At 41.1% G+C, this 21,296-nt stretch overlaps 1 protein-coding gene across 12 annotated transcripts in view; it reads left to right on the top strand.

Annotated features, from left to right (window-relative positions):
• Positions 1-3,751, top strand: part of mpdz (multiple PDZ domain crumbs cell polarity complex component) — a 266,727-nt gene extending 262,976 nt beyond the window's left edge. For 11 of the 12 annotated variants that reach the window (XM_080188518.1, XM_080188525.1, XM_080188521.1 and 8 more), the window contains one exon: positions 532-3,751. In XM_080188518.1, coding sequence (XP_080044644.1) covers positions 532-678 — 147 coding nt within the window. In that variant the 3' untranslated portion in view covers positions 679-3,751. The remainder of the gene's footprint in view (positions 1-531) is intronic. The other variant, XM_080188527.1, reaches the window with a different exon arrangement.
• Positions 3,752-21,296: the final 17,545 nt, after the last annotated feature.

Genomic DNA, 21,296 nt, shown 5'->3' with positions numbered 1-21,296 from the left:
TGTCCCTGGATTGTGCAGGTAGTGGTGGGTTGGGAGGGAAATCTACCAGGGATATACTTCCCAATTGTGATCCAGTTAACCACGATGGAAGGTATACCCTTGGAAGCAACCAAAAACAGAATGTGACAATGCACCATGTAACAAAATAACATGTCAACAAGCATTGTGTAGTTCAGATATGACGAATAATTATTTGAGAATGGTACTGATGAGACCCATGAAACCTAATCTTCTGTAGGACTGGGGAAGGAAATTAAGTTGGAAAATTTTGTTTCTCAATTACATGTGACAACAAGCTGTATAACTGTATTCCAGAAATCTCATTTGGAAAGACATTGTGGTAACTACATCACACTGCGGCAGAGGTGTTGATTTCCATGCAATTATAGTAACAAAAGAAAGTTCAATACAGCATTAATCACTCACATCTGCCAGATTATTATTACACTTCAGTTAGCAGATCCATGAGTTACAAAATTAGTATAGTATCAGTGCAAATCTGTTCAGATCTAAAGATGTTCTAACTTTTAGGGGGCAGCTGCTGAAGATGGACATTTGAAACGTGGAGATCAAATAATCGCTGTCAATGGGCAAAGCCTCGAGGGTGTTACACATGAAGAAGCTGTTGGTATTCTGAAGCGCACAAAGGGGACAGTTACACTGACAGTTCTTTCCTAGTGTGTCTTGTTCCAGGTGAAGAATCAAATGCTTATTGACACCATGAATAAGATTAAATTGATGTTGTGTTTGGTTAACAACTCTACTAATTTTTAGCTTGGTGTTCTTCTGCTGAGGACTGTAGAGGGATCCTTCAAAAAGGAAAAACAATGATACAAGTAAACCCTGTGAACTGACTAATAAATGGATGAAAAAGATTAAATGTTTATTTAGTGAAAATTTTTTCTATTAATTTGGAATCTAATTAATGTGTTGCAAAATTGAAGAAATTTAACAACATAGCATACAAACTGTCATTGTATTTATGTACATCATGTTCAGGAGTTATATTGTAGGATGTACATTACGATTTTCCTTAGACACACCATGTTGTTTACAGTACTTTTTCAGATGCAGCATTATTTTTAATTTTGCTCTCAAATTTACGTATTTGCACATTTTAGGCTTTAACATAGTTCAAGAATTACAACAGAACAACTTCTGTTGTTTTCTGCTTTAAAATTGTCACCAAACATTTTACAGTTCAGAGATTGATTGGGTTAAATAAAGGGTTCATTTTCTCAAGATGTCTGTTATGTAGTGGAGAGTCTGCCATTGACTAGTTTCAGTGAAGAAATAGTGCTGTTCCTGCTGCAGTTTAACTGCATTAGGTTTTCACGTTTTACAGCTCATTAACAGTGTTTTTTTTCTGTGAAATGTCATGTTATCTTGAAATAGCTGATTATGATGGATCACCTCACTAGTACCAGGTACTGCTTAAAAACTGTCAGTGTGATTAATATCTGCAGTGGCAGTGGTGGAGGCAGTACTGTGCAATTTTTGGAGACAGTCAGATGTCATGATGGAGGACGATAGGTTTCTGTGGAAAGCTGAGCTGGATGAACCAAATTGCCTCCCTCTGCTGTGGTTACCATTGTGAATGTGTTTTGTTTTGCACCCTGAGAATTGCTGTATACTGTGGAACAGCTGTAGCTGATAATGGAAATAGCGCACTATTTAATCCCTTTCACTGCAGATATCAAGCTCATTCTCAGAACTAAATTTTGCTGAAGGTCAAATTGGTTTGTTTGGAGGAGAAATGTTTGTTTCAAGTCCCGAGAGAATGCAGATTTTATTTATGGCTTAGCTTCAAGTTTTAATTCCTCTGTGTGCAGAAAGGAAATGAGAGAAAAAACAGTTGATGGGCGAATATGGCAACAGTAAGCAAATAAAATCAAAAAAAATATACAGTGTTTCATCAAGTTTGTAGAAAACAGCTGAACTGCTTCATAGATTAAATTATTTTGCAAGAAGTGAGATAAAGATTGAAGCCAGATATGTCCATTTTGCCATTGTAAAATGAGTGCAACAGTGATCAAATTCAGTAACAAAATTAGGTTGTGAAATTTTTTTCAGGTAATCCTGATGGGTGGCTAAATTGGTGGCAGTTAAAACGGGGAAGGCCTATTATGAGCGCTTCATCGATATTCAGTATCACAAAGCAAGAGCTACTCTGATTTTTTTTTAATTATAACATCATTGCTGTGGAGCTATTAGGAGGTTTGTTGACACGACAGTTTGCCAGTTGCCTTTTGTCCTCTTTCCCCATTTGTTTAATGAGCAGCAATCTCTATCCCAGGACAGGACTTCAGGCAAAGCAAGTGACCAAAAATGTTTTTTTCTCAAAAGGTTAAGCAGCCCTCGGAAGCACCTGCAACTCAAATAATGGGGCCCCAAACCCAATTCAGGCTTGTCATAAGCCATCCAGTTGAGGTGCATATTGGTTCTGCGTCCTCTCTTTCATACCTGAAACCAAGTGCTGACAGTTTTAAATTCCAGTGATTATGTAAATAATCACAGCAACCTTTATTCATGCAACAGTCATTATTCACACAGCATGATCCCATAAACAGCAATGAATTAAATGATCAGTTAATTTGCTTTATTTTTAAAGCAAGAGGGAAAATAAAATGATAAGAAACTATAGAAAATAAGATGTTCACTTCTAAACAATGCATTTTGGCTAAATATTTTAGTTATGATCAGTTGACTGTGCCTGCTACTGAATTCATGGAAATGTATGGAGTAATGATGTTTTCACCCAAATCTGCTCCTTACCAAGCAAATTCAGAAGCTGTAACAGTGTTTTAAGACTGCATTGAGTTAATTAGCTCAGTATAGAAAATAAGTTCTCCATGATGGAATGGATTTTTGTCTTCATAACTTGGCAGGCAACCTGGTAGAGTGAATCACCCACCATATATAAAACCCATAATTGTCATTCCTTTCACTTCAATGGAATGAGAATCAGGTAGATTCTGAGAGACAGCTGATTCATTTTTGCCAATTTACAATGTATGGGTTAAGATGAAAATCTATCCCTATGAATTTAACAGTATTATAACTCAATTTAAACTAATGTTTGCGTTTGAATTGTGTATTTTGATAAATATTGCATTTTCACACTAAGTGTACTTTACTATATATTTACATAAACTTAAAAGGTAAATGCTGTAGCTGTCCTTTATACTTATTTGATCAAAGTTTCTGGATTTAGTGTTCCAATGGTATTGTTACTTTGGATTAGCAACTTCTGTGGACAAGAATTTGAAGCTAAGCCTATGTAACACGCAATCATTTTAGGATATTTTTTCTTTTATATGTTGCCTTCTATCAGACTTTAAATAAAAGCTACTGAAATATTTCTATTTTTGACTTTAAGGTAGTGTACAGACATGTTTCTATTAATAGTTAATAATCTTGGTAATTGTAAAAGCTTAGTTTTAAAATGCAACAAAGTGTATTTTGTCATTGGTATTTGAATAAAAACAAATGTTCTACAGCAGCAGTTTTTGACTTCAATCATAAACCCTGCAGCTCACATGCATACTTCGGCACATTTGTCCCAGCTTCATGGTGTTGGCGACCTCCTGCTATATAAACAAATGCAACAATCAGTTTTCACACAAGAAGATTTCAAAACAGCAATGAGATAAATAACAAGTCTTATAATGGTGAAATGACAGAAGAATTGCTATATGACCAAACTCCAGGAACTCTTGATTTGGGATCATCATGCCATCCAACACGAGTGCAGAAACTGAAGAAATTCTGAAGCATGCCAAAAGTATGAACACAATTCTTAAAGCAAAACACTGTAGATGCTGGAAATCTGAAAAAGAAACAGAAATGCTGGATAAACTCAGCTGGTCTGGCATCTTCTATAGGGAGAGAAACAGTATTAACATTTTAAATCCATATGACTCATCAGAGCAGGAGGGGTAGCAATGTGATGAATTATATAGTTGGAGAGAGAGTTGGAGGAGGTGGAGCAGAATGGAAGATCAGTGATAGATGGGTGCTAAAGATGTCAAAATTCCTAAAGCCTTTGAAGTTTCCCTATGTTAAATATTTTCACTCCGAGACCTCTCTGAAGGTCCTTGCTAGATATAGCCTTCTGCTGAAACCCCTTCTCCTGCTAATTGGTTCCTCTCTCTACTGTCTGTGCTCCAACTCCTTGTCTCACTGCAGACAGGGGGACTGCAACTATAGCCCCATTAGTTAAAGCAGGCTTTCTGTTGACAGGCTTCCAACATCACTCCTTTGTGAATCCAAACATATTTCTAAAACCCTCCAATGACAACATAATACTTCATTCACTCACAGAAAGCAAAGGAAAGTTAAATTCATTGCATGAATTCCCACATGATACTTTAAAGCTTTATTAGTGGGGCATGATCTCTTGCGCAGCTGAGAAGAGCATGTTCATCTGGGACTATTTAAGAGAGCGCATTTGGAAGTCAGATTAGTGCTAGACATTGTTTGATGCCACAATCTGCTGACCGCATGTTCCCAGCGCATGTATGATACCTTCATGCTAGTGCCCCTACAACTAAAGCATGCCAGAAGTGGTCTGACTGAAATTTTTGGAGTTCAGGTTTCGGTATGGCACCTGGAGATGCATTTTTCTACCAGTGAGTTTGAGGGCTGTAAACCAAGTAGATAACTATCATTTCAATATTAATTTAACACTTGTAGATCAATATTCATTATTTCATTTACTTTGAACAAGTGCTATTTGAGACCTTGGCCGACAAGTCTTGTACTTTTTTTTACCAGAGCAAAGCAGGATGAGCAGCCACATGACTTTTCCAGAGTAGTGGGGTTTGGCCAGGACTGCACGTGTGTTGGTCTGCAAGCCCCACATGTTAATGAGGAGATGTACCATCATGGCTAACACTCCATTAATATGCAGTTAGTATGCAACCATACACAGTGCATACCATCAGTGAATGCCCTATCCTGGCAGCAGTTATAAAGCATATGCCAGACAGCTGTACTTGCCATCTGCAGGCCACCACAATGAAAGAGATGCTGGCAGGAACCACCTGTTCAACACCTGCGTCTTCTCCAAGATCTGACGAAGTGTGGAGAGACTGCACCTACAATGCTATCTCGGAGCATTTTGGATCAAACAATCGCTCTGCTGAAACAACAATTCTACAGTCTGGACAACTCGGTGGAAACCCTCCAATGCTTCCTAGGGCATATCTCATGATTTATGGTAGTCTGCATGGGATCCCTCATGATAATGCAACCGTTGCCTCCAGGCATCTCGGAAGAGGAATGGACAAAGCATCCAGGACTCCTTCACTCCAGAAGAGTTTTCCATGACCAGCTACTTGGACTCCAGTTTTCCTGAAATCTCATCCCTCCATCAACATTTATCCGCAATTTCCCACCTCCCCATCAAATGCAGTGTCTTCCAGGCCAAAATCCTGAAATGTAAGCAAAAATGAAAAAATCATTCCATGACAGCTCTATCCAACAAAATATTCTGTATACAGAACAGAACTATTTCTCTGTGTGGCAGCCTATGGATTGACTGACTGCAAAGCAGCAGTAAGGGCAGTGGCTGGAGCATGAATGCTGTTGTCTTGAGAGAGGACAACCAGCATTACTTAAGGTGGCACCTCAACCATCAGCTACAGCAAGATTACTGGATTGCTGTAAAAGCCTACAAACCCTTTTGAGCACCAGTATCCACAGCCTTAATGGAAGTGTAACCTAAGTTTCAAGCATGGTTCATGACCTATCCATTATTCCACTGCAACACTGATGAATTGGTTCTGCTTATGCTGCATCAAAAACTGAGACATCAGCCACCAGATGTTTCTTATAACTGTACAGGTTTCTTATAACTGTACGCCTGGAGTACTCCATACAATTTTGTCTCTAATTTAAAGAGGAATACATTTGCAGTGGAGGCAATCCGGAAAAGATTCATTTGGTTGATTGCCAGGATGAAGGTGTTGTTTTATGAAGAAAATTTGAGCAGATTGGGGTTATACTCCTTGGAGTTCTGAAGAATTAGGGGTGATATTTCAAAAACATTTCTGAGGGGGCTTGACAGGACAGATGCTGAGACTATGGCCATGATTCTCTCGTCATGACCCGCAACTTTTCTGGCGGGTCACGGTGGGAGATGTGCATCACTGGCCTTGTACCAGAATTTGCACTATGTGCCAGGAACGCATGTACATCTCCCCGAGCCAGTGAACAGTTGCCAGTCAGACCGTACTGAAAACAGGCGGGAAGACAGGTAAGTCATTTGAATCTGTTTTAAATGTATTTTAAATATGTTTAGCAGTTCATTATCAGGAACTTTCAGGTCCCAATTGAATCTCCGATCCCACCAGGAGTATTTCATTCTGGCAGGGTTTACACTTGGTTCCTATATTCGGGGAACTAGCGAGACATCGCCAGAATGAAGGGGGGGCAAACGGGCCCCCCCCAGGGAGTTGGGAGGCAGGAAGGTGGTGCCCCCGGGCATGAGCATCCTGGCAGTGCCAGTCTGTGCCCCATGCACTGCCCAGGTGGCAAAGTGCCATGCCCAAGGAACAATCTGACACTGTCCATCGGGCATCGGTAGTGCCATGGAGCAGGGTCTATTGTGGACAGGGCCTAAGGGTGATCTGTGGGGGTGGGGGGTTCCACTCCCACTCTGCAGACAGGATCAGTCTGGGATGGAGGAAGGGCAGCGATTGCGGCGGGCTGGGGGAGAGGTGTAGTTTGCCAGAGGAGGGGCTGCCTCTGGGGTCAGCGAGGGAAGGGTCTGCTGGGGTGGCGGGATCGCCACTGTTGGGAGGCAAGGTTGTGTATCATGACACTCCGGGACGGAGTGGTCAGGGCTGGCCCGGGAATTGTCATGGGGGCTGCGATCAGGCCGTGGCAGAGGGCTGGAGGAGCTGTGCTGCGATGGCCCTGGGCTGGCCAGCATTTGGGAAGTCTGATAGATCAGGACTACTGTGCATGCGCAGAGTTCCAGAACTGTCAGACTCCAGTGCGAATAAGCCCCAACCCTTCACCCCTGGGTTTTTAATGATATTCACAGTTGGGACCTCTGCTGTGCATAGAGTGCAGAGATTTGGGTGAGGAACTGACGTAACGTTGGGATGTAGAACAGTTTTCCCACTTTTGGGAGATTCATGGCCTACATTTCCCCTTGTGAAAGAAACTGGGCGCCAAGATGGCACAGTTAGCACTGCTGCCTCTTAGCATCAGGGACCCTGGTTCAATTCTGGCCTCGGGTGACTGTGTGGAATTTGCACGTTCTCCTGTGACTGCATTGGTTTCCTCCTGGTGCTCCAGTTTTTTCCCACAATCCAAAGATGTGCAAGTTAAGTGGGTTGGCCATGCTAAATGGCCTCAATGTCCCAAGATGTGCAGGTTAATGGGATTAGCGGGATAAATGTGTGGGATACTGCATCAGAGAGTTGGTGCAGACCCAACGGGCTGAATGGCCTGCTTCTGCACTGTCAGGATTCGATGATTCTATGGGTGCAGTCGCAAAATAAAAGGTCTCGCAGATAGAAATGAGGAGGAATTTCTACTTTAAGTGGGACACTAATGTTTGGAATTCATTATTGCAGAGAGCAGTGGAGGCTGGGTTGTGGAATATATTGAAGACTGAGTTAGATAGATTTTTTGATCGACATGGGAGTGTCAGGCAACAGATGGAATTTTAAATAATCTGTATTTGTAGTTGTGAGTTTTTAGAAATAAGGTATAAGTTTATTTAAGTTTAGTTTTGCATTTCTTTGCTGAGAAAGGTTTAAAATGTTAGTTAAAATCATGTTAAACAAAAATACTTGCATGTAGGTGGGTTTTGGTTTTATTTCAAACTGTCTGCATTGTGATTCATGGGTTTGCAGCATGAAAACAACCAAACTTTGAAGAAAGACTCATCTGAAGCTTAGCAACCAGGGTCCTACACTGAAAAGTAAGCGTGTGTCGTTCAGTTTGGAACCAAGTACCTGAGAAGAAAGCAACTAGTACAGAAACAGTCAACAGAGAGGCAAGACAATGGAGCAAGGGGCAGAAAGCAAGTTCTAAGCACCAAAGAATAAATAGTTCTCAAAACTAGGGAGAAGTCCCAGAAAGACTGAAGTCAAAAGGATAGACACCTGGAATCTAAGCAAGGTACTGTTCACTGAAGGTATAGAGAGGGGGAGCGAAAGTGTCCCAGTTAAAAACTGAGCTGAAACGTGTAGACCTGGTGAATTTGGCTAGCGAGAAGCCAGATATCTAAAGTAATCTGAAGGTCTGTGATATATCAATACAGCCTGTGAAGCACTGGTGTTCTGTTGATGTGGCTGAGTACCTGAGAGGTTGTGTGGAAGTTTGATTCCATTTAGCAATTCGATGCAGGGAAATACTGAAAGAATGATTGAAATCCTGGAGATGGATCCTTGGGATGCCATCCCAGAGAAAGTGTTGTTCGGGAGAAGATTCTAAGGTATGTTGTTGGAGGATGAAGTTTAGAAACACTTGTGTGGAGATCAGAATTCAAGTGGGACCAGTTGAGTCAATGTGATAAATATCTACACTGATGAGAAATCCACAGAATTATATTGGATGACATCTGCCACTTGATTTCAGATTGTGGTGCGTCTGACCACAGTTGCCCTATTGGTTTACACAAAGTATGTTTAGTACAAGAAATCATTTGCAACTTGTGTTATCCTTAACATGCTGTATACATCTATGAATATATAGGTGGGGTGAATGAATAGTGTAGTATAGTCAATCTTTTCATGTTTACTAAATGTTTTATTCTTCAGTTAAAAGTTAATTTGGTTTGGTCTGCATGTGACCCCAGATCCACAGCAATGTGGTTGACATTTAAAATACCCTTGGGATGGGGAATTAATGCTGGCCAAGCCAGCAATGCCCACATCCCATGAATGAATTAAGAAAGGTAATCCTGTGACTGTTCATCCACAACTCAAAGCAAAAAAAAGTTATGTTCCATTCCATTCCAGAATTCCATTCTGGGACTTTACTGCCAGTGGTAGCACGAGCTGGGATCATTATGGAAATTGGGGGTGGTGGCGGTGGGGTACAAGCAGGAGAGTATAATTAAAAGCCACAATTAGAATAGCCATGATCTTTATGAATGATGAAGCAAACCCAAGAGGCCCAATGGCCTATGCCTACTCCTATATGCTATGTTTTTTCATTGCTTCATAGCTAAGTTTACAACTGGTCACAGAGTTGGTGACCACTTCCAAGGTGGTCAATATGGGTTCCAAGTTGTACATTAAGGCCAGTGCCAAGTTGGAGCTGGTTCCTGCATGGACATTCAGGGTAACAATGAGCTCTGTGACAGGCCTGCCTATACATTAAATGTCTTTGTGCATGTTCATCAGCATTCTCTTGTATGCCACCCCATCAAACTCCTAATCTTGGTCTTCTGCAGTAGAATTTGTCTTTGATGTCATCCTCCTAGGAGCTGGAGCACACACCATCCTTTCCCCCATGGCTGGTTTCAGATAGAATCATAGAATCCTACAGTGCAGAAGGAGGCCATTTGACCCATTGAGGCTGCACTGATCAGAATCCTACCCAGGCAGTATTTCCCTGCATCGAATTGCTAAATGGATTCAAACTTCCACACAACCTCTCAGGTGCTCAGCCATACCAACAGAACACCAGTGCTTCACAGGCTGAATTGATATATCACCGACCTTCAGATTACTTTAGATGTCTGGCTTCTCGCTAGCCAAATTAATCAGGTCTACACCTTTCAGCTCAGTTTTTAACTGGGACACTTTCGTAACCCCACAACTGGTGAATCACAATGGCGATCCTGCCGCTACAATTCTCTAAAGCATGAACAGTGCAAACATCTGAACTGGTGCCTGCAAACTTCACAAATAATGGTTGCTTCTTCATCAGACATCCACGGTTGCTTTTGATGCTGAGGCTATGTTGACTGGTAGCTCGTGTAATTGGGCCCACCAAAGTTGATTAGCTGTAAGTATGTGGAGGCTGTGAGAGGTGGATGTGAAACCTGTAGAATCGATAGAAGTGTGTGAGGGTGTTGGAGACCATCTAAACGTCAGGCATTAGTACCAATTACTGATGGAGCGTGATTGGACTGTTGTTGCAAAGAGGTTGGTGGAGAGTTGGATGGGAAATACCATTTGAAGCTGCATTCACCAATGTTGACCACCTACACAAGGTCACTGATTTTTTTTCCAGCACTTCAGTCAGGTCCCCTGGGTAGAGCCTCTCGCAATTAACTACCTTGGCTACTTGTTTCTAGTCTCTCCAGTGGTGTTCCTTGAGACCTTCCTGCTCCCTGTCGAAACAGCACCTCTTTACGCTTCTCAGTCTTCTGCAATAGGGCTCTCAGTGCTGTTTCAGAGAAACTGGGGGCCCTCTTATTCCATTTGCAGTTTTCATCCTTCCAGTAACGTTTTTCTGAAGAAGTTGCAACAACTACTGTAGGCTGAATGCATGCTGCCTTTAGGAGGAGCAGGCTGCCTCTAAGAAGTGCAGGCTAGTTGTACATGCTAGCCATGCATCATGCTCCTGAACCCACTGCAGAGCCTGCAGCCTGTCAGCATCACATTTTGTACTGGGATGTAATCATGTTAATGAGGCTTATGGCATGATATTTACCAGTGTCCACTTCAACTTGCCTGAGAGCAGAATAATTATGCATCATAATCCCCTCATCCAAAAATGACCTAAATCCAACTCTTTAGTCCAGTGTCATTCTGAATAACAGGGCTCTCTAATCAAACTGATTCAGCATTCCTGCCACGTACAATCCCATTTTGAACACTTAAGTTGAGCCTCTGCAGTAAATGACAGTCTGCATTAATTAACAATTCTGGACATAAACTTTGTTTAAATTTAGTGATCCTTGGATTTCTCTGTGTTCAGATCTTATAGAGAAAAGCCTATCTGCATCTTTCCGTTATTTAAAATCATGGATTATGTAGTAATGTCAGATTAATTTGAAATAATAAATGCTTTGGCTAATAATTTAAAAACCAAAAGGTAGACTTTCATCTTTATGTATTAATGTGCTTCATGTATCAATAACACACATCAGAGGTTAAACCAATATGCTTCATTCATTGGGATGAAGACAAAATGTACCTTTTTGCCTCTGAGATCCCTAGCTGCTGCCAACATCAAAGAGTACTGCATCAAAGGGTGACTAGAATATGTGCCGCACAATCCCATTCTTAAACTTATGGACATAGAGGACACCTCAGTGTAGTTGATGATTTTACTTATATCTGATGAGAGTGATAATTCCGAGAGTTTTGAGACTGGATATACTGTAACAGTGGCATCATGGCATCACAAAATGTTAATCCAAAGTAAGATACTCTATTTGGTGGTCAGCCCTCCCAAAGTTCTACAAGAGATGATATCCACCCTCCCCATCACACCCAGACCAGGCCCTTCGCACTTCACTCCTGCATGACCCCGACCCTGACTTTTGTCCTCCACTCCCCCGTAACCCTGATGCCACTCTACAAACCCCTCTTTGCTCCTCATCAACTTCACCACTGACTCACACTAGCCAGTCCCAAGCCTCCATACAAGCTACCATTCTCCTACTCCCATCTCTTTCATCAATGGGAAAACCGTTGACTTTACAACTGCACAAACTGGTGCAGACTACCTTTGAATAATAGTGCACCAGGGGCCACACGATTCTTATGTGCTGCTGACTTTATCTTGAACTCAGGACTTTTATTTAAAAATAAATTACACTCATGAGTATTCGTGGTATGCAAATATATGACTGGTCAGCTCATTAAAACTTAAACATGCTGCTATATCTGCATCTCAACCCACCAACGGGAAATTCAGATTTCATATCCTGCTCTTGTGGGCTCCATAGATTTCCTGCCAGTATTTCTAAATATAAAAGCCACCAGCTCAGAAAAGACATGTTTTGTGCTGACAGCTTCACATGGTCACCTATGGGAAAGTAAATAGGAAGTCCAAGGTGTTCATGGTTTACATGGCAAGATCTATCAGATTCAACTGTACATCTCTTTGCTTTAGTCAAAGATTGACTACATTCCATTTTGATGCATGATAATTTTCAGACAGAAGTGAAAGCTTGTGCCAGATCATCAAAGGTGCTAGACAGATGGAAACAACAGCAAATATGTTTCTGTTTAAGGTCTAGCTCGTTGATTTTTGACTTTGAAGATATAAGGCAACAAAATGCACCTGCCAATCAACTGTATCCATCATACAGTGGACATAATGATTTTGAGGCCTTGTTAGTTATATCAAGAGGCTGCAGGGAACCAACTGGTGAGGATAGATGAGGGTAATGCTATTGATATGGTCTATGTGGATTTACAATAACTGCCACATTTCTGAGTGAAATTAGTGGTCATGGAATAAAAGGGACAAGTAGCAACATGATATGAAATTGGTCAAGTGACAGGAAGCAAGGAGTAATGATGTGATGTTTTTGGACAGGAGTGGAGTTCCCCAAGGAGCAGTTGGACTCCTGTTCTTCCTGATATACATTAAACCTTGGTGCATAGGGCACAATTTCAAAATTTGAGGATGATACAAAACTTGAAAGTATTGCAAACTGTGAGGAAAGTAGCATAGAACTTCAAACAGACATGGGCAGCTTGGTGAAGTGGACAGACAGTTAAGGGCAGCGTACTTCAGGAAGAATGTAAAGGCTTTAGAAAGGGTGCTGAAAAGATTCACGAGAATGGTTCCAGAATTAAGGAAGTTCAGTTTTAGAAAGATTGGAGAAATTAGAAGTGTTTTCCTTGGCGAAGAGAAAGTTGCCAAGAGATTTGATAGAGGAGTTCAAAATCATGAGGAGCCTGGACAGATTGGATGGAGGAAGCTCTTCCACTTGGTGGAAGGATCAAGAACCAGAGGGCATAAGTTTAATATAGTGGGCAAAAGAAACAATGGCAACATGAGGAAAAGCTTATTCACACAGCAAGTGATTAGGTTCTACAGTGCGTAACTGCCAGAGAGTGTTGTAAAGATAGGGTCAGTCAAGGCTTTCAAAAGAGAACTCAGTCATTATCTGTTAATAAAATATCTGTAGGGCTATGGAGACAAAGACAGGGGATTTCTATTTTTGGTGGAATATATGTTTTCATATATGTTGAACACTGATCAATTTTTTCCACTGATGTTCTGCATTTTTGTTTACCGACACAGTTGCCTATTTTATTTTCCTCAGTTCTAATCATATTGATGACCATCTGTATCATAATTTTAAAGCATATTATATTATTATCACCATTGCTTCAATGTTCCCCTATCTCCACTCTCCTATCTGCTCTGGTTCATTCCCCATTTTCACATTCAATAGTGAGTTTTCTTTTTTTGGTCTTGTTACATATTGGGAGAACCTTACTAAATAAATGGCAGAGTGTTGCTTCTGGGGAGAAACACATCAGTTTTCTCTCCAGAACTTGTGTCACTCTGCCAAAAAAAAATCAAGGTGTGTGTTTCACACCATCATGCAGGGGGTAGGGCCTCAAAACACCAGCAAAACCCAGCTGCACTGAGAATGGTGCTCCATCTTTGAAGATAACACCCTGATCAGAGCATGCATAAATCTCCCCTCCAGCCACCACAGAGGTCTTAAGGGCTTCTCTCCCAATCCCAATCAGAGTTGGCACTTCTCTGCACCCCTTCCTCATCAGCCCCTTTCCCCCTCCTCTCCCTGATTATGGGCTGCTTCTCCCCAACTCCAATCATCTACCCTCCCCCTCCCCCTCCCCAACTAACATAGGCCTCTCCTCCTCCACCACAATCAGACCTGGTATTCACCACTCTCGATCCCCCCACTGTGCCACCTGCCAACAGACATCACTAGCATCTCCAGCTCCTCCATATGCTCCTGATTACCACCACATACAAATGAATCCCCCACTCACCCATAAGGCTCCCACTGGGGCCCGCACCTTGGCATGGATTGACAGCCAGGTTGGCACTTCCAGATTGGCATAGGCATGATGTAAATAACATTTAAACACATTCAAATTCATATAAACGGTGAACCTGATGGAATTGCTGGAGAGGGACAGGAAAGATCTAAAATTGCGGTCTCACGGATGAGATCTGTAATTTCCGAATCCTGATTCCCTGCCGGCGTTTCCTTGGACGGTGAGTGTGGTCTCAAGATTACCCCCACTGAATTTGTTAAAAAAAATCCAAGTATCCAAATAATGCAAAGTACTTCCAAGTTAAAAAAAAATACAGTCCCTGAAGTTATGGTTTTCCCAACAATATGGGTTCTATTTTTACCTTGCTAATAGCTGCATTTAATTTTTCTATTGGAATTATGCTTTCCTTAATAAGTCAAGTTTTTCCACCTCATATTTTCCCACTCTGCCTCTTCTACATTTGTTGTACTCTGCAATGTTCAATTCATGCTCCTGCTTTTCTGTTGCCATGTCTTAGTAATGCCGACTATTTCTGTTTCCTCTCAATGCATGGATGCCTTTGGCATTTTATATTACTTCACAGACATTTCAACTCATTATTAATAGGATTCCTCTCATTTTAACTTTAACCATATTTTTAGATCCCTGTATATAATTCCAGCTGTTCCTTTGCTATCAATGTCCTTTTTTTATTTTTATACTCTACGTTCTATTAACATTTAGGCAGCTTACGTTTCTTGTAGCTCCCTTCCTCCCTTACTAGTTTAAAGCCTTTGCCACCTCCCTATTTACCCTTTCCACTGGGACACAAGTCCCCCTCCAGTTCAGGTGAAGCCCATACCATCGGTACTGCTACTTCAAGATCTAGAACAGGGTCCCATGTCTCATGAGAAGGTGACCCTCTTTTCCACACCAACCCTTTAACCAAATGTTCATTCTCCTGACCTGTCTGTTCCTTTGTCAATTTGCATATGGCTTAGGTAGCGATCCAGAGATTATGAGGTAATACTTCTTATTTTAGAGCCTAACTCCTGATCTTAGCAGGACCTCCTCACAATTAAAAAAAATCAACAACAACTGCTGGATTTACTCCCTCCCTTTCCAAGTTCTCCTCCAGCCTCTATGACAAATTCCTTACCTGGTACCAGTAGGCAACATCCTTTGGAATTCTTGACCTTGGTTACAGGGGATATTATCTATCCCCCAAATTATAGGATCCTTATCACTACCACATTTCTATTCATTCCCCACTCCTTCCCTGGACAACTGTCTGAACCATAGTGCCTTGCTCTATATTGTGACTGTTCTCTCTGCAGTCTTTCCCCTTGTTTTCACATGTTGGCCAAAATTTTCCATCATTGTTCATAGCTGGGATTTCTTAATACTGCTGAGAGTGAATGGAGTTTTGTTTGGAATGCCAAATTTTGCATTCTTGCTCGCAACGGGTCCTGTTACAGAGGAGACTGGAGAATCCTGCCTGTTGTTAAGTACGTCATACCTATTGGGTGGGACCAGTGTCTTCGGGATCCCCTACTCAACCTTGCCTAAATCCCCACTATCTACCTTTCACTCACACCATCTCATTCCTGAATGTGTATTTTCCCCTGGGCTGTGTTCTATGTAAAACAATCCAGAAATTCCTCTCCATCTCTTATGTGTTAGGTTTCTCCAACTCATACTACAGGTCAATGACTCTGAGCTGGAGAGATTGGAAATGGAGACATCTGCAGGTTTGTTTGCCTGGGTACAGTGCTCCCACTTTCTGCTATCCAAACATACAATCCACGCTGCCATAACTAATACTAGCCTATTGTATTCATTTAATTAACAGAAGTATTTTATTCAATGTTTATTTGTAGTTATATCAAGTAGATTAACTGGGTAAGCTAGAAATTTAATTCTTGTCCAGTTCTAGTTTAATTTGCGGCCGTAGTTTAGAAAAGAACCTTAAAATTCACCAATATATCAAAACGTTATGGCAGATGCCTAGAATGTGGACAGAGATCTTTGTTGATGATTGAATATCAGATGTATGTTATTAGAGTTGAAGTGCTTGGGATTCACAAAGGCATTGGGATCATTTAAAGGAGCCCTCAGGTCGAAATGTATCAATGATATACTAGATCCTTCAGAACACACCTTTGGGACAATCTTGCCAGCTTGTCCCACTGGTTGATCGGCATGGCGAGCCAGTAACATCAGATAAGAGGTGAAAAATCAGGTTGGTGCCCATTTTACCACCTCTTGCGATGTTACTGGCATTTGATTTGCCAGCAAAATTGGCTTCGCATTCGTAAAGCAATTGCAACTGGGAGATTGCCCAAAGAATTGGCGCGATTCTCCCATTTTCACACTCATTTGGCACTTCAGATATTTTGGGTAAGTTGCACCACCACCAACCCCCCCCCCCCCCCCCCTCCCACCACCACCACCACCACCACCACCACCACCACCACCACCACCACCACCACCCTACCCCACCCCCCACCTTGTCTTTTTCTTGGTTTCCTTGCAAGTATCACTCTTTTTGCTCCTGTTGCTGTTCCTTTTCCTGTCGAGCCAAAAGAACCCCAGTGAAGAAAAAAGTGCATTGCCGGAAGCTTTATAAAAGTGAATAATGGTGCATAGCCTATACATGTATTTTAGTGTTGTCTCAATATAATTCTTGCTTATCAGTAGGCTTGTGTCCAAGCCTTGGCTAGCATTTCAGTATAGTACTCAGGCAGCACTGAAACTTTGGAGTTGTTGTCTTCCATATAAGCAGTTAAATCAGATATATTCTGAGCACAAAATAGATTTCATGGTGGTACTTGTTCAAAGAGCAGCGCTTGCTTCCCTCACATCTTCTGGTGTCCTAACCAGCATTCATTTTTCAACCAATACCACCAAAACGTGTTTACATGATAGGCCTATATAACTAAAACGACTACAGTTCTAAAGTCATTGACAGGAACATAATGAGATACCCCAAGGAAAGGAAAAATACAAAAATAAAAGTACAAAAATACAAGTACGAATACACTGTAGTGTGCACAACCCATCTAATGCATCGTAAATCTCTATCTGAGAACCGAAACTGTAGTTATCAGTATGCCATCATGTGCACCATTAATTATTTATCTCGTGTTCCTGAAGCAGAAGGATTATTTATATATTACATTGTGTAATTCCCACAGTAACAAAAATCTAATCTGGTTGTGTAACCACTTGTAACTATAACCGTGCTGGTTAAAGGAACAAAATAGGGTTTAAAGTCCAAATTATTCATAGCACATCAAGAGTAGTACGATAAAAGTTAAAAGTGGATTGCCTGATTATACAGAGGCACTGAAGCACGTATTGTACTTTGATTGTTTGTTTTCACAAAATAAAAATACAAAACTGTATGTGCTAAAGAACTGCTTGAACCTTGCCTTTTGAAAAGAGCAAATCTAGACATTCTCTGAATATGTTTGGTTAACACCTATTCTCATTTGTTCTGCTCTTGATCTTTACAATGTTCTTGGCCATAGTTCATTTTAGATTCTACTAGGTTTGAATCAGTATCGGCAACCATGATTAAAGTGCAATGAAGTGTTTCCTGATCAAGGTGTAAAGGGTTAACTGAAACCTTGGAGGTTCAGTCTCAAAATGTGGAGTAGATTTAGGACTGAGATTAGGAGAAACTTATTCACCCAGAGAGTGGTAAATCCTTGGAATTCTCGACCACCTGAAATTGTTGTAACTACTGATGAATCTAAGATGCAATGTCACAACTGAGACTGTTATTTAAATGGTGATTAGGAGATGTTGGTGTACAAAGGAACCTGGGTGTCCTTGTACATCAGTCACTGAAGGCAAGCATACAGGTACAACAAGCAATTAAGAAGGCAGTTGGTTTGTTGGGTTTCGTTGCAGGAGGACTTGAGCACAGCAGCAAGGATGTCATACTGCAGATGTGCAAGGCCTTGTTGAAACCACAACTGGAATCTATGTGTGCAGTTTTACCTAAGAAATTATATGCTTGCCATATAGGGAGTGCAGCAGAGGTTCACCAGGCTAATCACTGGGATGGTGGGATTGTCATATGAGGAGAGATTGGGTCAACTAGGCCTGTGTTCATTGGCACCTAGAAGAATGAGAAGAAATGTCATTGAAACATAGAAAATTCTGACAGGGCTGGACAGACTAGATCAAGAATTTTGTTTCTTCTAGCTGGAGGCGCTAGCTCAAGGAGTCACACAGTCAAATAGGGAGTAGATTTAGGACTGAGATTAGGAGAAATGTTTTCAAATCTGTGGAATTCTCGACCACAGAAGGCTGTGGAGGCCAAGTCACTGAAGGAGAAAACAGATAGATTTCTAAAAATTAAAGGCATCAAGGAGAATGGGAGAGAAAGCAAGGATATGGCGTTGGGATAGAAAATCAGCAATAATCATAGACTCGAAGGGCCAAACAAACTACTCCTGCTCCTATTTTCTATATTTCTATGACTAAGTGATTGAGGTCTGTTGAGAAGCAGAAGTACAACCTGTTGTAGAGTACTGAGATGTATATAACTTCATAATTAAACCATAATTTTTTTTTACAACTAACAGCCCCTTATTATATTCCTTATGCACTTACGACTGTGTGGCCAAATTCCCCTCCAATTCGATTTTCAAGTTTGCTGATGACACCACTGTTGTAGGTCGGATCTCAAACAATGATGAGACGGAGTAAGGAAAGAGATAGACAATCTGGTGAACTGGTGTGATGACAATAATCTCTCCTCAATCTCAGTAAAATGAAGGAGATAGTTATTGATTTCAGGAAGCATAGTGGATGACATGCTTCTGTCTACATCAAAAGGGATGAAGTGGAAATGGTCGAGAGCTTCAAGTTTCTAGGTGTCCAGATCACCAACAACATGTTCTGGTCCCTCTAGGCCAACGCAATAGTTAAGAAAGCTTACCAATGCCTCTACTTTCTCAGGAGGCTAAGGAAATTTGGCATGTCAGCTATGACCCTCAACTATTTTAACAGATGCACCATAGAAAACATCCTTTCTAGATGTTACATAGCTTGGTATGGCTCCTGCTCTGACCAAGACTGCAAGAAACTACAAAGAGTTGTGAATGTAGCCCAGCCCATTATGCAAACCAACCTTCCACTCATTAACTCCATCTACACTTCCTGCTGGGATCAGTGCTGGGTCCACTGTTATTTGTCATTTATATTAATGATTTGGATGAGAATATAGGAGGCATGGTTAGTAAGTTTGCAGATGACACCAAGATTGGTGGCATAGTGGACAGTGAAGAAGGTTATCTTAGATTACAATGGGATCTTGATCAATTGGGCCAGTGAGTTGACAAATGGCAGGTGAAGTTTAATTTAGATAAATGTGAGGTGATGCATTTTGGTAGATTGAACCAGGGCAGGAGTTACTCAGTCAATGGTAGGGTGTTGGGGAGAGTTATAGAACAAAGAGATCTAGGGTTTCAGATAGCCCCTTGAAAGTGGAGTCATAGGTGGACAAAGTGGTGAAGAAGGCATTCAGCATGCTTGATTTCATTGGTCAGAACATTGAATACAGGAGTTGGGACATCTTGTTGAATATGTACAAGACTTTGATAAGGCCTTATTTAGAGTATTGTGTATAGTTCTGTAACCCTATTATAGAAAGGATATTATTAAACTAGAAAGATTGCAGGAGAGATTTACTAGGATGCCAATGGGACTTGATAGTTTGAGTTATAAGGAGAGGCTGGATAAACTGGGACTTTTTTCTCTGGAGCGTATGAGGCTGAGGGGTGATCTTATGGAGGTCTATAAAATAATGAGGGCTATAGATCACAAGATAGTCAATATCTTTTCCCAAAGGTAGGGGAGTCTAAAACTAGAGGGCATAGGTTTAAAGTGAGAGGGGAGAAATACAAAAGGGTCCAGAGAGGCATTTTTTTCACACAGAGGATGGTGAGCATCTGGAACAAGCTGCCAGAGGTAGTAGTAGAGGAGAGTACAATTTTGTCTTTTAAAAAGCGTTTAGATAGTAACTTGGGTAAGATGGGTATGGAGGGATTTGGGCCAAATGCGGGCAATTGGGATTAGCTTAGGAGTTTAAAAAAAAGGGTGGCAAGTTGGGCAAAAGGCCTGTTTCCATGCTGTAAACATCTATGACCATAACTTTTGCAGATGCACCATAGAAAGCATTGTTTCTGGTTGTATCACAGCTTGGTATGGCTCCTGCTCTTCTCAAGACCGCAAGGAACTTCTAAAGATCATGAATGTAGTCCAATCTATCACTCAAACCAGCCTCCCATCCATTGACTCTGTCTAAACTTCCTGCTGCCTTGGCAAAGCAGCCAGCATAATAAGGACCTTGGACATTCTCTCTTCCACCTTCTTCTGTCAGGAAAAAGATACAAAAGTCTGAAGTTATGTACCAACTGACTCAAGAACAGCTTCTTCCTTGCTGCCATCAGACTTTTGAATAGACCTACCTTATATTAAGTTGATCTTCTCTACACACTAACTATGAATGTAACACTACATTCTGCACACTCTCCTTTCTTTCTCCCATATGCACTCAATGAATGGTATGCTTTCTCTATATGTCATGCAAGAAATAATACTTTTTACTGTAGTAATACATGTTACAATAATAAATCAATCAAATCAATGGTAGCATTCATAGGGTAATAGGCAAAATCAAAGGAACCTCTTAAAGACCCCAAACACAAGACAAAACATGGTAGCAGTGGACAGAGCATAAAAACCGAGAAGAATTCCCAACGAAGACTACAGACCTAAAAGAACTACAAAACATTGGAAAAAGAATCACAAAAAAAACATTGAATACCCCTGAGAACGAAGCATCATGAGTGCTGCAGGAAGACACACAATCTCCAGTACAGATCAGAACCTACATGCCAAACATGTAGAAAGACATGAAGTAGAAAAAGATTCAGAGCTTACATACAAACATACAAATTAGGAGCAGGAGTAAGCCCCTCGATCCCTTGAGCCTGCTTCCTCATTCAATAAGATCTTGGCTAATCTGATTGCAACCTAACTCCACATTTCCATCTACCTGTGATATCATTTCATCCTCTTATTGAAAATACCACTTAGAATTCAACATTTTAGACTGACACTCATGAGATAGGATTCAGCTATTGAGTATGTTCAAGCAGTTTACCAGATGATAACAAATGCATTCTCAAAAATACCAGTGAAAGGAATCAAACTGCAAGATATAAATTTTATTGAGGAATTGGAGGTGTATACCTCACTCATTACCAAATACTTACCAGCCACCGAGATTATGTTGGATTATGTTGGCCCATTTATGGGCACAATATTTCTTTTGTTAGTGGATACCCATTCAAAATGGATGAAGGTATGCAAAATTGTGGATGT

Source organism: Carcharhinus amblyrhynchos, chromosome 5 (genome assembly GCF_965287045.1).
Source record: "Carcharhinus amblyrhynchos chromosome 5, sCarAmb.v2.hapA, whole genome shotgun sequence".
In the NCBI taxonomy this organism is placed as follows: Eukaryota; Metazoa; Chordata; class Chondrichthyes; order Carcharhiniformes; family Carcharhinidae; genus Carcharhinus; species Carcharhinus amblyrhynchos.
Note: the sequence above shows the minus strand (reverse complement) of the source record. Positions and strands in the feature narration are given on the sequence as shown.